The 16,889-nt window shown below is 38.4% G+C and overlaps 1 protein-coding gene across 1 annotated transcript in view; it reads right to left on the bottom strand.

The window, feature by feature from the left end:
- Window positions 1-16,889, bottom strand: part of LOC127226156 (partitioning defective 3 homolog B-like) — a 93,992-nt gene that overhangs the window by 40,946 nt on the left and 36,157 nt on the right. The window contains exon 5 of the mRNA XM_051190062.1: window positions 14,471-14,773. Within this exon, the coding sequence (XP_051046019.1) occupies window positions 14,471-14,773 (303 nt within the window). The remainder of the gene's footprint in view (window positions 1-14,470; window positions 14,774-16,889) is intronic.

The raw sequence follows: 16,889 nt of genomic DNA on the forward strand, positions 1-16,889 counted from the left end.
GAACAAAACATCAACAAAAGGCAGACATGTGAAAATGAAATTTAAATCAAATAAAATTAAGGGCTCAATAGCTAGCTTCAAGAGATATTGTATATACCAGAGGCAAGACTAGTAAACTAGCAGAGAGGACATTATAGAACAACCAAACTAAAAGATCAAAACATGAAAACAGAACATAAAGTTCTAATTTTTTTGTTTCATTGGATTTCTGAGGCAGAAAGTGAGACAGAAACAAAGAATGAATATTTGCAGATATACCACCAATTTTCAAATCTAATAAGAACATTAAACCATAGATTTATGAGGCTATACATATCCTACTATGTTTAAACACTGCACATATATCTGTATAATACACTCATGAACAATGCATACATATACACACATTCACATACACATACACATTCACACACATGCACACATACAAACAATCCAGTCATATGTACACACACATTCACATGCGCCACACACATCCACACATATGAACACATATGTACACACATGCACATCCCAGTAAAACTGCTGAAATTAAGATAAAAAGTAGATGCAGTTAAAAGAGCAAGACACATTATTTCAAAGACACTGCAGTATTCTGACAACAGACTTTTAATGAAAATATTGAAAGCTAAAAAGCAATGGAATTATACTGTAGAAATGCTAAAAGTCACAAAGTGATAAAACTGAAGAGAGAAATAAGTTCACAGATATAGGGTAGAGAGAGAGTATACTCTGTGAACACAGTGAAGTAAAGTGAGTGGTCAACAATGACAAGAAAATAGAGAAAGTCCCTAAAACCAAACAACAGATGTCTAACTCACAGGTCAAAGAATAGTTCTCAATTTAATGCTAAAATAGTAAACGACAAATATACAGTGTTTAGAAATATATGCAATATACCTCAAGCAGGGCTGAGAGGGAAATTCAAAACAAATTGTTGCATCAAACAAGAAATTCTTAAATCAGTATTTTCTCTTCTAGAGAAACTAGAAAAATCAGACACAAAAATAAACAAAAGCAAAACAAATAGAATAAAGGAAATAATAAAAAAAGAAGAAATCAATGAAATTTGAACCAGAAAATTAATGAAAAAAATAGATGGTCCTCTGAAAAGTCAATAAAATTATCCATCTTCCAAATCAAAACAAAAAGTGACAAAAAGAGAAAAAACTCATGTTTCAAATATCAAAAGGAAATAGAATAACACCACTGACCCTGTAGATTATTGAGGTGATGAGAGGCTGCAGGGGGTGGTTAGTCTGTCTGTAAAATGCTTGCCTCAGAAGATAAGACAATGCCCTACCAATAGGATAAGAAAGATACTACAGATAATCCCACAGTGTAATTTTGATTAAAAAAAGGGGATCAACTCCTAGAAAGATTAAAATTATCATGATTCACACAATACAACATAATTTGAACAGACTTACAATTATGAAGGTCTTTGAATTTATAATTAGAAGCCTCCTAAAGAAGAAATGCTAGGGTTCTTGCAGTTTTACTAGAGAGACCTCACAAATGTTTAAAAAAATAATTAATGCTACTTCTACCCACTCTTCCAAGAAAAGAAAAATGTGTACTACTTCCCCACTCATCCAGTAAAACTGGTCTTAACACTCATCAAAATTAAAGCCAATATTAAAATAACCCTGCAGACCAGCATTCCTTATAATTTAAATGCAAAACATCCTGACAAAATACTAGCAATAGTAAAATATGACAGTAATTATATACCCCAAACCAAGTGGGCTTTATTTAATTACAGTTGGTGTTCTGTTTCAGAAAGAACATATTAACAAGAAGCTAGAGAAAAAAAAAATCACATGATTACATAAATTGAAGTAGAAAACCTCATTGGTTTGTAATTCTCAGAAAACTAGGGATTTAAGGAGAACTTTCACAACATAATAAAGATACCAGCAAAATCACTGAAGCTAATATTACAAAGGTGAGAGCTAGGTTGTTTTCTCCATATGATTTAAAACTAAAAGCAAGAGTCTTCAGCCTTTCCATTGCTGTTCAACATAGTAATAGGAGTTATAGCCTGTGCAATAAGGCAAGAAAAGAGAATAAAAGGCATACGAAGAGGAATGGAAGAAATAGAGCTTGTGTTCATATAAAAGTCAAGAGAGAGTAATTTCTTCCATATTTATAATAGCCACAATATGAACATTTGCACCATGGACTATTACCCAGAAACACAAAGAAGTTTTGATAATGACAACAACATGGGTGGATTCAAGAGCATTATAGCATTTGGGGAAAAAAGCTGGTTAAGAGATCATATTCTTCTCAATATTCTTAATTGCCATTTTGAACTATGCTACTTATGGCATACTTACAGAGATGTGAAATAGAGTAGTGATTGCTGAGAGACAGGGAAGGGGGAGGGGCAACTGACTATAAAGGGGAACAAGAGTGATCTCTTTGTGGTGAAGGAAATGGTTCTGCATTCTGATTGCAGAAGCAGTTACACAGATCTGCACATGGTTTAGAACCAATATCAGTATTCCCTCTTTTTACATTTTACTGCAATTACACAAGTTACAATAACTGGAATAAAAGTGAAAGGGATAATATGCTTCTCCCAACTTCAATTCACTATTAGGGATCAACAAGAGAATTAATGAACAGTAGTTTTATCAAAATGTCTTGCTATGTAACTCCAAGGGGCCCCAGTCATAACCTTTGTGCCTCAGCCTTGCAAGTACTGTGATTATAGGCATCTATCACTGTGCTAGCTTTTATGGAATTACTAATACTTTTAATGACAGAATGGTATAAACTATCAGGAATTGCTACATATAAAGATGCTGCTTCCTAACTCCACAATGATATAGGCCTACTTGTATAGGCAAACACGCTTAAATCTTAGGAACAGTATTCTCCTGTAGGCTGTCCTTATGTCCATTTACAGACACAGGAATCAAGAAAGAGGAGGTAAGCGATTTGTTTAGTCATGCAACAATGCTGAGTAGCAGAGCCAGCCCCAAAGTAAGTTTCAGCTTCAGAGTCTATGTTCAGCCTCTTAAGTTCTCTCTTGAAGGTTCCCCTTCCCTGCCAGCGCTTGTCCATGCCCTGGCTCTAAAAGTGAAAAGTAAATATCAATTGATAGAAGTTCCATTGGTAGCATGCTCACTTCACCCTACAACATGTTTTCAAGGACCTCAGAGTGGGCATGCCTGTGAGCTGTTCTTGCTTCACATCTGACTTTAAGGCTAACCTTCCCCAGGACACAACTGTGCTTTTATGGCTTCTAGTGTCAAATATATATAACCTGAACAGTGCCTCCCAGTCTTGGACTTCCATGTGGCCTCTAGCAGAGGGAAACAGTGCTATAAGGAGATTTGGTCAGGCTTGGTCTAAGGAAGAGCATGGCTCAGGCCCAGGCTCCACTAAACTTGACATAGAAAATCCACTGAGCATGCAATAAAAAGTTTCCTTCTTAGGTGTGTACACACAGGTATTGGTATTTGAGAACTGAGAGACAGACTATTGGGCACATTTTGGGGGGAATCCTGTGGCTTTCTCAGGATTGCCTGTGAGCCTGTACAATGCAATGATTAAGGAATACTGTTTCTGCATGGGTTGATATCAGCTTTCAGCCAGGTTTTCTCCAGAGGGGAGGGTATTCTACCACATATAAATATTAAAACGTCTCTTTAAGATGTTGGATATTTATGAGTACCAGCATTAAAACTCTCTTTTACTTCCCCCTTCCATCCCACTGATTATTTATTGTTTGAAAAGATAAATACAAGAAAGTAATTGACCTAACAATGGCCTATTCTTGATTACACATTGCATTAAATCCAGAAATTGTAAAGAGGGCACTTTGAAATCTGTCCTTAGCATCAGCAAAGATTGTGTAATGAAAAGGTATGAGGCTTAGCCTAATAGATGAATGCAAACCACAGGTCACAAGGGGCTTGCAGTAACAGCAGTAGATCGACATCAGTCTAGCTCTGCCAGAAAGAGACAAAGTTCAAGGCTTCTGATACACTACTGCTTCTCCACAGCCTTGAACACAGTGTTTAGTATACAACAGGCATCTTAGAATCTATGGAATTAATGAATGAGGGGAGGGGTTGTCTGATAGCCAAGAAAGAACATGATGTTATTTATACCCATTCAGCTCCCTTTCTACAGGGTAGGCTCTTATTCTCTATTCCATTTGTGCTGTTTTATGTTTAGCTGAGGATGGCTCACAGATAGCCTTCAACCTCCTCTGAGTAAATAGCTAGATGAATAGATCCCAAAGTTCAAGTCATTTGTTTGAGAAACATTGAAGAGAGCAAACACACTCTAGTTTTAACAAGCAGGGTAGAGGGTTCCTTGGCTGTGCTTAGTTATCTGCGGTTGGCATGGGAGGTGGTCTTAGGAAAGGAAAGTCATTGTGTATTACCACTCTTTCTTGGAAGGCAATCTACATTTTTCTCTCCTGAAAACTGAATATTTAGTCAGTCTATTATAAGTAGCACTTTCCCAAGAGCAGCGCTCTCAGAACACGGGGAAATTAATGAGAACATCAAGTTTTAAATAGAGAAGGGATGGAGGGAAGTAGAGTTAATGGTATATCCGTTACTCTTAGCTCTTATCTGGCCATAGAGATTCTTTCATTAAGAGATTCCTCATTATTGTCTAAAAGTCACTTAAACATGAATGGCATTATGTTCTGAGGTGGGAAATATGATTGCTTCATTCAACTGATGAGTTCAATCTCCATGGAAATAGCATTTATCACTGGGATTCCTGAACTGAAATGAGATGACTTTGGCTGTGTTTATAGGGGAAAACCCACATCTCTAAGAAATTACTGTATTCACTGTTCAGATCCCACACACAGATTTCATAAAGGTATGAGTCAGAAGGAAGATCTAAAACACTGTGAGACTGAAATAAAATTAACTGGAAAAATCACTAGGGAGGAGACTGGGAACAAACATCAGTCTCATGTGAGCTGTCTGACAGAGCACAGCTTAGTGAAATGTGGAATGTCTGCAATTAATACAATGTTGTGACAAGAGATATCAATTATCCTGCATTGCCCCAGGAGCACATGATATGTTCTCTCCCAGCTGTTCCCACCTGGCTACAGAGCCTGTTAATACCTTTCACATTCATCTTTACTCTTCTTGGAGAATTTCCCAAAACAAAATTTTCAGTGATTGCCAAAATCGAGAAGATAACTACCAAAGTACTTTAGTTAACTAACATCAGAGGTTATTCAGACTGAATTGTTTCTGCTTGAATTATAGAGGGCTACAAGCTACTAATAAGGGAAACCTCCCATGGGATGTTAATAAGAATATACTTGGCTAATGTGCTATGAACCACTCATCTAAAACTTGCATTCCTAAAGCAGAGAGGAAAAGAAACAGAAATAAGCCATCTAGAGTTGATCTGATTATGACACATTCCAGGGAGTGACCTATAAAAGACACTTGGAACTCCTTTCTCTTTTGATTTCATTGACTGGAAAGATGAAACATCGTTATTTCACATTTTCTTGCATGTAGAAGTGACCCTTTAATTTTTTTCAATGTGAAGTTATTGGAGACTTTTGGAAAATTTTTACAAAGGGATCAACTTGCTTAGAGTATTATACTGGCTCTTTAACCCTTCCAAATATTTCTTCCCAGAGAACAGACATGGGAGTATCTTAGAATTATGATATAACACAAAGATGAAACCCAGCCGCAGGGAGCCTCACTCACAGCTTCAGGTCTTCCTCCAACTACAGGCAAAGAGTAAGATGGATAGAGGCTACTTGAAGAGGCCAGGGCCACACAAATGGGGGACATACATATATCCATTTGGTTTTCTAGTTTTGTAGCCAAAAGATGTGATTTCACATGTTGTATTATTGACAGCTCTCCAGGCCTCATGGAAATTGGGCTAGCTCAGTATGTGAATATTGGACATTCAAGTGACATGGAAGGAAAATAACCATTCTGATGACTAGCTTAGGGATATTTAATGAGCTACGGTTTGAAAAAGATAATTATCTAAGTATCCCACTGTTTAACAACTACATTATTCATTTATGCAAATGATATGACAAATCTCATAGAATCTGAGATGTTTTTTCAGTTGTTTTGTATATTATCCTCTCACTTTTCCATCTCTTCCTTTTTGTTTCTGATGACTATAGTATACCAGCAAGAGTTAGAGTTGAAGGTATGGTGAACTTTTAACCATGTGACCATGGAAGAGATGGATTCTATCAGGTTCTAAAATGCATGACATCAAGGATCAACAACAAGCTACAATAATAACCCTTGTAAACAGTTATATTTCATTCATAGACCTTCTCAACACATAGCCTAATGTGTTATACTGTCCATTTTTACTGTGTGAAAGCTATCCTGGGAGGTATAGTTGATGTTTATTGCGGCAGACAATGGGCTTATTTCACTTAAGTAATAGAAAATTCATGGGATTGTCCATTTGAACCAATGTCAAAGGAAGACCCCAAAGCCTCAGATCTTTCTAAAATTGAATGCACTTACGAGTTTTTTTTTTTTTTTACAGTGGATTTATAACTCTAACATTATACTATGATCATTTATAAGACAGATTCAGCCATTAGGTTGAGTTTCTTGAGGATAAGGACTGTTAAACTCCCTTGTATGAGCTCTGGAATGTAGCAGATGCTCAAAAAAAGTTTCTACAAAGCATTTGTAAATACATGTTGGAGCATTAAGGGAATTTACCTGGATGACTGGGGAGTTCCCTGCTATTTACCAGCTTAACTGCATAGTTGTCATACACTAGTCAATAAGCATTTAGTAAGAAAATACAAAGATTCCAGTATTACTGAACCACATGAAATATAAATAAGTCTAAATGTATATAATATTTGGATTATCTGTTAGAGAAAATTAATTACTTTAGGATTCACTAAGGTGGTTTCCTTTCTTGACTAGGTTAAGAAGTGGTAAATGGAGTGACTCTTTCAAACATGGGGTATATCAAAGTAAGTCAGAGATTTTACAGTGTTTCCAGTTGAAATGGAGAGTGTAAAGTAGATAACAGTCAACTAAATTAATAGCTAAGTGAAGATCCCATAGAGAGCTGATTAATGTAGGTCTTAAGTAATGAAATGCAGGATTATATTTGGCACTGATCAATGATCTTATCAATGACATAGATGACTTGCAATGATTAAATACAAAAGTAACAAAACTAACCCGTGAAGCATAGCTAATGTTTTGAACAACAATAAAAATATATATCTTTATGGATGAAAACAATGAGCTAAAAGTAACAAGTACATTTTGGGGGGCTGTAAGATAGGGTGTCAAAATATAGCCCAGCTTAGATTCAAACACATGATTCTCCTGCCTCAGCATTGGACCTACTAGGATGGGGGTTGTATATCACCATGCCTGGCTTTAATCCTAACATGTATACATTTTAGTTTAGATGCAAAAATATATTCCATCCTGTCATTCTATAAATACAAGATTCAATAATATATATCTCTGGGACAATTGTCCCAGAGAATGCTTTGTCAAGAGGGAATTTTAATTGAGAAGAAGCTTCCATAATATTGGTGTGTTGCCAAGTCTGTAGGGGTATTATCTTTACTAATGATAGATGTGGAAGAGTCCAGCTCACTGTGGGCAGGTCCACCCCTGGGCAGATGGTCCTGGGTTCTATAAGAAAGCAGGCTGAGCAAGCAAAGGATAACAAGCCATTAAGCAGCATTCTTCCATGGCCTCTATTTCTGTTCCTATTTTCAAGTTCTTGCCCCAACTTCCCTTCTGTTGAAATAACTCTTCCTCTGTTTTGGTCATGGTTTATTACAATGGTAGAAAACAAACTAAAACAGTAATGCAAATGAAAAAGCATAGAGGTTTTTAGATAAAAGTATAATATAAGCTAGAAATTGCAGCTGATGTATAAGTTTAGGTCACATTGATAAATATAGAAGATCAAGGTCAAGGTATACAAAATCCTTTGGCTTCGGATGCATCCAAAAGATGGTGTCTAGTTGTGTATACTATGATTAACCTAGTGATCATAAACTCAATAGACTTGAGTGTATCTGGGGAATCATCCACCAAGAGGGCTGCAGGTATGGATTATGAGATAGGACTAAAATACATGGAGGAGTTTATATTGAAGTAATGAATGCCAGAGACCCTAGGGTACCATGCCTTCTGTACCCTTGTTTGGGCCAGTTTTGAGCATAGATATATTAACAGATATATTTTTATATAGAGGAAGACTTGATAAAAAAAAAGTAAGTGGTTTTCAGTTCTTTGTTATCATTTAAGGCATCATGGTATTTTTTTCTTATAAGGAAAACATTTAATTGGAAGGTTTGCATACATTTTCAGAGATTCATTACATTATCATGATGGTGTGGAGCATGGTAGTGTGCAGGCAGGCACCATGCTGGAGGAATAGCTGAGAGTCCTACATTTTGTAGGCAACAGGAAGTTGACTGGCAGTCACACTGAGGGAAGCTTGAGGAAAAAGACCTCAAAGCCCGCCCCCATAGTGACACACTTCCTCCACCAAGGCCACATCCCCTAATACTACCACTTCCTTTGGGGCGTTTTCTTTCAAACCAACACATTGTGTATGTGTGCACATACTTTGTGCACATATTTCATGGCAAGGTCAGAGGATAACCTGAAGGAGTTGTTCTTTCCTTCTACCATGTTGGTCCTGGGGATCAAATTCAGGTCATCAGATTTTGTTGATACACATCTTTACCCACTCAGCCATCTTGGCATCATGGTATAAAGCCTTTTTCTTATAGAGAGGTGAGAATGCTCTGTATTGCCAGTTTGTGGGATTCTAGGATGACACCTCATATATAAACCCTCAGGAAGCTCTTCCCCTCACAGCTGTGCCCTAATCTCACTCATGACGAGTATAAATACCTCATCCCGCTGACTGAGGCCCACTTACCCCACTTCTTTTTGCTTGGCTCTTGGGCCTTTCTATGTTATCTCTTGCCATCGATTCTTTTCTTTCTTTTCCTCTAATAACCGGTTTCTTATACCGTGAGTTATAACTCCATAAGAGGTCAGAAATGAGCATAAGGGTTGAAAAAAAATTTTGGCAACAGCAAAATGTCTCTGGATGCATGGTGACCACATAATCAATTCATGGTGTTTTGGCACTCACCTATCTGTAACCCCCAACTTCACAGTGGCTTTGGCTTTAAACACTTAAACACTTCACCCTGCACATACCATTTACAATGAACACTATACCCTGGCTCAGATTTGAGATTACTATATATTAAAGACTGCTATATTTTTACCATACCTACATGGCTATGGAAACTCAGACTTTTAATGTTTTCCTACCATCAGTTCTCATCATGCAAATATCAAATTCGTGTATCTTTCAACTGTATTTTGTTAGAATGCTTGATTTGAAAAATTGATGTTAGAGTTGCTGGCTTGAATTTCACAGAAAAAAAAATCGTTATATGAATTCTGGCCTGTGATGAGCACAGAATTTCCAACAATTTAAAAAGGGGCCCTAAGTATACTTCTGTCATTTTGTACTATGCATTTATGTGAAGTGGTGTTTTCAGCATTGACGATTATAAAAATCAAAGTATTGATCAACTCTGAAATATGTTGAAGATGCTTTATGTCCTATAGCATCAAATATTCAGTCAGGATATAATTCTTTATGTAAAATAAACAAGCGTTCATATCATTAGCATGTAAATCTGCTTCCACTTATAAAGCTTGGTAAAATTATACATAAAGAATCATCTTAAAATAGACTTATTTATTATATGTTATCAGTCAGTGTTTTACTTGTATATGCATTTTATTACTTACACGCTTGGGGGGGTCACATAAAAGTCTTGGGTGTCAAAGAGTTATGAGTGGAGTTGCAGAGCCCTTCTCTCACATACCACACTTCCTGTCACTTTGACCTTCTCCTGTACTTCCCAGCAGCCCGGATGTGGTAACTACCACGTGCCCACCACTGTCTTTGTTAAGATCTATGTATCTTTCATCACACAGTGACCCTTTATAAGTGGGATATGCCATTTTTTCCTCATTCTCTGATGAACTCAGGACTGATCACCAGTCCTGGCCTTGCATTGTTTGCATGAAGATAAGAAATGGCATCTTGGGAAAGTTATTTTACTTAAGTTCATGCAGTAGTAATCTGGATGAGAACTGGACCCAGATCAACACCATTCCAGAAGTCATGGTTGAACGTACCATTAAACATGTTAAGAACCCAAACTGAGCTACTTTATCTTCATACTGTACTAGGAAGGGAGAAGGCAAGTCTACCTGGCATGGTGGGTTAAGTAAAAGAATATGATACAGAGAGGTGTAGAATTAAATCCTATTCTTGGGCAAGTTACATTTCTCTGAGTGTCACTTTCTGTAGCACTACCACGAGGCGACTTTGTGAGCTAGCTCTGAAGCACCATCCTAGGTGCGACTTCAAAGACAGTCTATCCCAGCCCACAACTCTTGCTTTCTTATTACCATTAGGCTCTCTCTCCACATTCTCACCTCCCCATCAAGTCTCATTATAAGTTCCCTCAGCTCCTACTAAGCTACTGACACTGTCCTCTCTAAGTTGACCAATGACTTTTAGTGGCCACATTCTCTTTGTAGGCTTCATTCTTTTGACCTCTGTGGACACAATTATGACAGTGGCCACAGGACTGGGTCATACATCACTCGCCACTGTACACATGCTGCCATCCAGATTTCTGGAGCCTGAGCTAGACAACTTCTAGGCAGTTACTATCAACCAATAACTGTCAACGTGTGACCTATGCACGCACACAGTGACTTCAGAGTGCTGTGCAGCCTCATTCCCTTCACTTCCCTTCCTCCACACATACTGTGTTCTGGGTATTTCTGGACTCCCTTAAATGCATGTTCTTTCTACCAACTTGATCACTGTACACACTTGATTATTTTGAAAGGAAAAACAGTTATACTATTATATCTAATCAATGCATAAGGATTCCCCCCAGAGCCAGCTCCACTATCTCCTATCTCCTGCTTTGAAGATCTTTTCTTCCTTCCTTCCTTCCTTCCTTCCTTCCTTCCTTCCTTCCTTCCTTTTTGGTTTTTCCAGACAGGGCTTCTCTGTATTGCTTTGGAACCTGTCCTAGAACTACCTCTGTAGACCAGGCTGGCCTTGAACTCACAGAGATCCACCTGCCTCTGCCTCTGCCTCCTGAATGCAGGGATTAAAGGCCTGGGCTACCAACGTCCATTAGGAGGCCTTTTCTATGTAGCACAAAAAAGGAAAAGCTTTCATTTTTAATTACATGACATCACAACCCTACATTACCACATGTCTATTCTACAGAACGGAAAATAAATCTCCTTTAGTCCTCATTGACATATCATGATCATCTTCCTATTTTCTCTGGAACTTTCTATAGTATCTAAAACACAGTAGATGCCCAGTAAATGCTTATTGAGTGAAGAACAATTGAACAGATGGGTGGGTAAGTGATATGCCCTTTACTGTAAAATATGGTAGGTTTAGAACTAGCAGTGTCTGCTTGGGGACATTGCTTGGAATATGGCCCAAAGGAAATCTTAGATGTACATGACCCCAGAATTTCATTGCTACCAGACAATACGAGTGGTCATAACAGTAACCATGATGATAATAGCTACCATTAGCTAGTGCTTACTATGCATCAAGGCAAAATTGCTTGCTTTAAGACTTCAAGAAAAAGGAACAGAGAAGATTTTAAGTATAATTAAAGATAAGAGCAGAATCAAGACAATTCTGGGTAAAAAGAGTTATTCTTTGATCTGCTATCCAAAAATTTAACAGCTGTCTAAAACTCTGAAGAAGGCATATCTGGGGCATTTATTAACACAAAGAAGCCAGAGCCAGAATTAAGACTCCATTACTCACATAGATGTCTGGACTTGGCAGTAAATAAATAAAAAAATTTGGCAGCATTTTATAGTTGCTGCCTTTAACATTACCCAGTGAGATTTCATTCCTGGTCTAACTATATGAGTAAAAATTAACTTAGAATCCTGTGTTCATGTGTGTGTTATGGTTTAGAACCAAAAATGTTGAAGGTTTGGTCCAGGTACAGCAGTGTTTATAGCAGGGGCCAGAGAGAGATGGCAACTTTATCAGTGGGTTAATCTATCGATAAAGTCATAGATATTCAGAAGTGGAGCCAAGTTTGAGAAAGTAAAAGTCTGGGGGATGCTTGTTACTCTTCTCTTCACTGTGACCAAATATCTGGCAAGAAGCAAATTAAATGGGGGAAGAGTTTTTATTTTGGCTAACAGTTTGAGGGTGCAATCAGTCTACCATGTTGGAAAAATTATGAGAGCAGAAATCAAAGCCAGCTTGTCACATTATCAGGAAGCACAGAGAGATAAACACTATTATTCAGCTTGCCCCTTACCTTTTTTTTTTTTTTTTTTTATTTAGTATGGGATTCTGGCCCATGAAATATTTGCTGATGCCTACTCTAGCATGGGTCTTTCTACTTCAATTAGTCTAATATAGAGACTCCAGATTCTAGACCCTGTCAAGTTCATAATAAAGGACATAACTTTGAAGGATTAATTATATTCATGGTCCTCTTCCCAGACCCTGTCTGCTTCCTGCTCTCACTAGGTGAGTAGCTTTTCCCCAACACATTGTCTGCCGCATGATGCAGACCCCAGAAACAGCTTGGTTGAGTGACCATGGCATAGACTGAGACCCAGGAAACTGCATACAAACATAAACATTTCTTATTTTGTGTTTACCTCATGGATTTTTTTTTGTCACAGAGATAGGAATATGAGCAATCCAGAGTCTTAAAAAATATGGGTAAAATAAAATTTAAGTGACAAATATTCTGATTAATGGTGAGTTCTGGTTGTACAGTATGCTTGAAGACCAACAATACATATTACCATACCAGGCCTTAAAGAAGAGTACACTAAAAGAAAAACCTGATTGAATTCTGTTCAAGGGTTTGGTATAAGCCTAATCTTTGAGCACGCCTCACATGGAATCAGCATTGGGCCACACCAGCTTGGAAAGGTCTGAGAAATACCGTCTTTACATGCTGGTGTTCTATTGGATATATTCAAAGAGGACTGCCATGGAGCCCTTTCTGACTTAGAGAAAGGAAGATTGACTATGCTTGAGTGTAGAATAGACTCTAGTATAGTATTATTATTTACATGATAAAATTCAACCCTATGTGAAGGCTGGAGAGAAAAAGGCCAACTCTTAATCTATCCTTGGAATTAGCAATTTACATATGATGACCGGATCACCCAGTCATAGGAATTTATATTTTCATTTTGTCCTAACGAAAAACTTGACCATCTTTCTTTAATATTATCAACCTGGAAGCTTGACAGTAAGGATTAAAAATTGCTCCTCGCTTCCCACTTGGTTATTGGAAAGGTTCTGAAAGGTAATCAGTCTTGTGAAGCTACACTTTACAGTCTGCATAAAAATGCCATGATTTCCCTTCCTCTCCCCAACCTAATTGAAAGTGCATAATATCACCCAGCTGGGGAAATGTGTAAACGTAAACATATGCAATATATCATTCTATCACACAAAAGCTGGCTACTGCTAGGGTCCTGGTGGTTGTCAGAACCCTAAAAAATTTGGAAAATGAGTTTTTTTTCTTTCATCTAGAATGAGAACTTCTTGTGCCTTCTTCTTTGCCTCCTCCCTCCAGATTTCAAGCAGCAGCAGTCAGATTAGAGCAAGGTCCATCAACCCATCCCTGGAATATGGGACTGCAAGGCTATCTGACAATGCATATGGACCAAAGCTCTTTTAGACTATCCTTTTCCCAGATAGAACATTTTTCTTTGGGCAAGAGGTACAGTTGGAGTCATCTTGTTCCTCACTTGCTTCAGACAGATGCTCCTAATATCTCTTTCCCTTGCTCCTAAACCTACAGGTCACATCCTATCTCTCTCTACTTCATCAAACTCCTAGAACCAAGATGATCTCATTTTCCACCTCTGATCATAGTTTAGTTTTCATTGAGTATAAAACCCCAACCTTATTTTTCAAAGCCTCCTGCACTGTGATAGCTATCTATAATTCCACACCAGTTACACCTCCTTGGAAGCCATTTTCCCTTTTCTGACTCCTCACCTCCAAGTCTCATGTCATCTTCTTGAATAAGTGCCTTACAATAGGGCTCTTAGGACAAAAGACAATATACTTCCAAAGTCTTCATTATTAGTTCTCTGTCACTGTATTCCTGCAGACTGTTCCCTGTTGTACCATGCACTCTACTGTTACTATCCATCCATGCCACCTTATAACTAGCTATTGTTTTATGTTTGATGACTGATACCTTACTGGCAGGTCAACATGGAACACTTGTCTAGGGCACCATGTCATTTTAGTTTTAGTAGATTGAAGGATGCATTTTTATTTGGTTCAGCAGTAGAGATGATTTGAAACTTACTGAATTAAAACTGCATTCATCTCTCACTAATATTACCTGTCAGCTAGGGCTGGAGGATGATATGGCTTGTTGACCTTGGCATAAAGACCCTCTAAGTGGTCTCTGTCTGGAGACAGTGGACGTCCATCCCGAGGGTAAGCAAGTGGTCCAGCTCGAGGGGGAGATGGAGATCTGAAGACATTTGCTGATGTGCACGGCTCCCGAAAGTGGTTCACTCTGGCATAATTGGGATCCATTTCATCATCATCCATATCATGCACTGATCCAATCGCTCCAGTGGCATAATCAACAAGACCTTTTGCCTGTTTTTCCCTTAGCTCCTGATGTTTTGCTCCAATCCTGAAAAATATAGAAGAGGTTGCATAGACTAATGTGAATCCCAGATCCTGATACAATAAAACAGTCTCTGTTAACTCTTGCTAACCACTTAGCTGTCACCTTCCTGTGTCTTCAAGATCATACCATGCAGAAATGCCAACAGCATAAGAGGATTAATTTTAAATCCATGACCTTTATTTGTCACAGAGTCTTCACTTTGATAGCAATGCTATAGGTATTCTGACACATCTCTGACTGATGATTGGGCTGACAGCAGTCTCTCCCTACAAAGGAGCTGTGATTGTAGCAACAGTATGCCTCGGAAAAGATGCCATGGAAGTATTTCTTGGGACAAGGCTACATGGGAAAGAGCACATCAGAATCTTACACGTTTGCTATGGTTTCACTCTTCAGTATTCCAGAGTTTCAGTGTATTTGTCTAAGGAAGAGTTTGAAAAAGAATGATTTAAATATGAAAAGAAATATAGAGACTGTCTGGTCAGTGAAAGCAGCCAAATTGAAGGTAATTTGTAAGAGACTCAAAGTCTTTTTTGTTGTTGTTACACAAATGGGGATCATTGTGCCTCATTGTACAAGGGCTACAGACAGAGTAAAATAATGAAGAAATTAATAGGATTGTGACAGAGATGAATTGGCACATATAAATGAATTAAACTTCATTACTGGCAGAACTGCATAGCCTTAAAGCTTTAAGTGATAGTACAGAATGTTACTGCTAGTCAGTGATAATATATATAGACTACTGGGGATGGAGCAGGAAATATATTTATGTGTATTCTATACCTACCTAAATTGTGAGAATTTATACAGAGAGAATTAGATGGAAAGCTCACTAGGATGTCCTACTGGACAGTGGTGATGTGGATGGTGTTGGGAGGCCCTTTAACCTTTATCCTTGAGAATACAAGATGTAGGATATATAGGATGAGAGAATGAGATGATCCTGGCTCGGGTATCTGTATCTAAAGAGATAGATGTTCAAGGAAGGATGGGGACGATGTTGAAGCCCAGGGCTCAGGGAAGGTAGGTAAGAGGACTCTGGGCAGCAGTGAAAGGTCTATATTTGCCTGGAGACACAGACAGAAGCCCTGGGTCAGTTATAAACAAAACCTAAAGTCTACCAGCAACTTCTCTTCAAACAAATACAGTTGTTTTTGTATATGGGAGCTATTTTCATTTTCCAAACATCAAACCCTTTGTCAAAATCTTTCAAAGCCATATTTTTTTCCTTATTTTGCATATCGATCCCAGTTCCCTCTCCCTCCCTCCTTCCCATGGCCCCTGATCATCCTCCTATTCCATTCCTTCTCCTGCTTCACAGGGAGGATGATGCCTTCTAGGAGGGATCAACATGATCTGTCAAGTCATTTGGAGTAGAGACTAGGCCTTCCCTAATGCCTCTAGGTTAGGGGAGTATCCCTCCATGGGGAATGTGCTCTCAAAGTCCTTTTGTGCACCAGGGATACATCCTGGTTCCACTGTCAGAGGTCCCTTAGACTGCCCAGGCCTAATAGAGACCCATGTTTAGGGGGTCTGAGTCAGTCCAATGCTGGTTTACCAGCTATCAGTCTGGGGTCCATGAGATCCCCATTGTTCAGGCCAGCTGTCTTTGTGGGTTTCTGTAGCCTGGTCTTATCCCTATTTTCTTATCACTCCTCCCTCTCTACATCTGGATTCCAGTTTGGCTGAGTTTTAGCTGTGGGTGTCTGCCTCTGTTTCCATCAGCTACTAGATGAGGGCTCTATGATGGTGGATAAGTTAGTCATCAATCTCATTATCAGGGAAGGGCATTTATGCCTCTCCACTATTGCTCAGATTGTTAGTTGGGGTCATCCATGTAGGTCTCTGGACATTTCTCTAGAGTCAGTTTTCTCTTCAAACCTATAATAGCTCCCTCTTTTATGGTATCTCTCTCTCTCTCCCCCTCTCTACCTCTCTCTCTCCCCCTCTCCCTCTCATTTATTCCTCCCCTGACTCAATCTTCCTAGTCCCACAAGCCATAATTTCATAATTTTTAAAAGTGTTTTTTTTTTTCTTGTGACAGGACAGTGTTTGTATTTTAGGTTTTGTTTGTTTCTTTCTTTTTTTAGAAAGGAAAAATTGGGTAAGAGAAAGA

This window comes from Phodopus roborovskii, unplaced genomic scaffold (assembly GCF_943737965.1).
Source record: "Phodopus roborovskii unplaced genomic scaffold, PHOROB, whole genome shotgun sequence".
Taxonomy (NCBI): domain Eukaryota; kingdom Metazoa; phylum Chordata; class Mammalia; order Rodentia; family Cricetidae; genus Phodopus; species Phodopus roborovskii.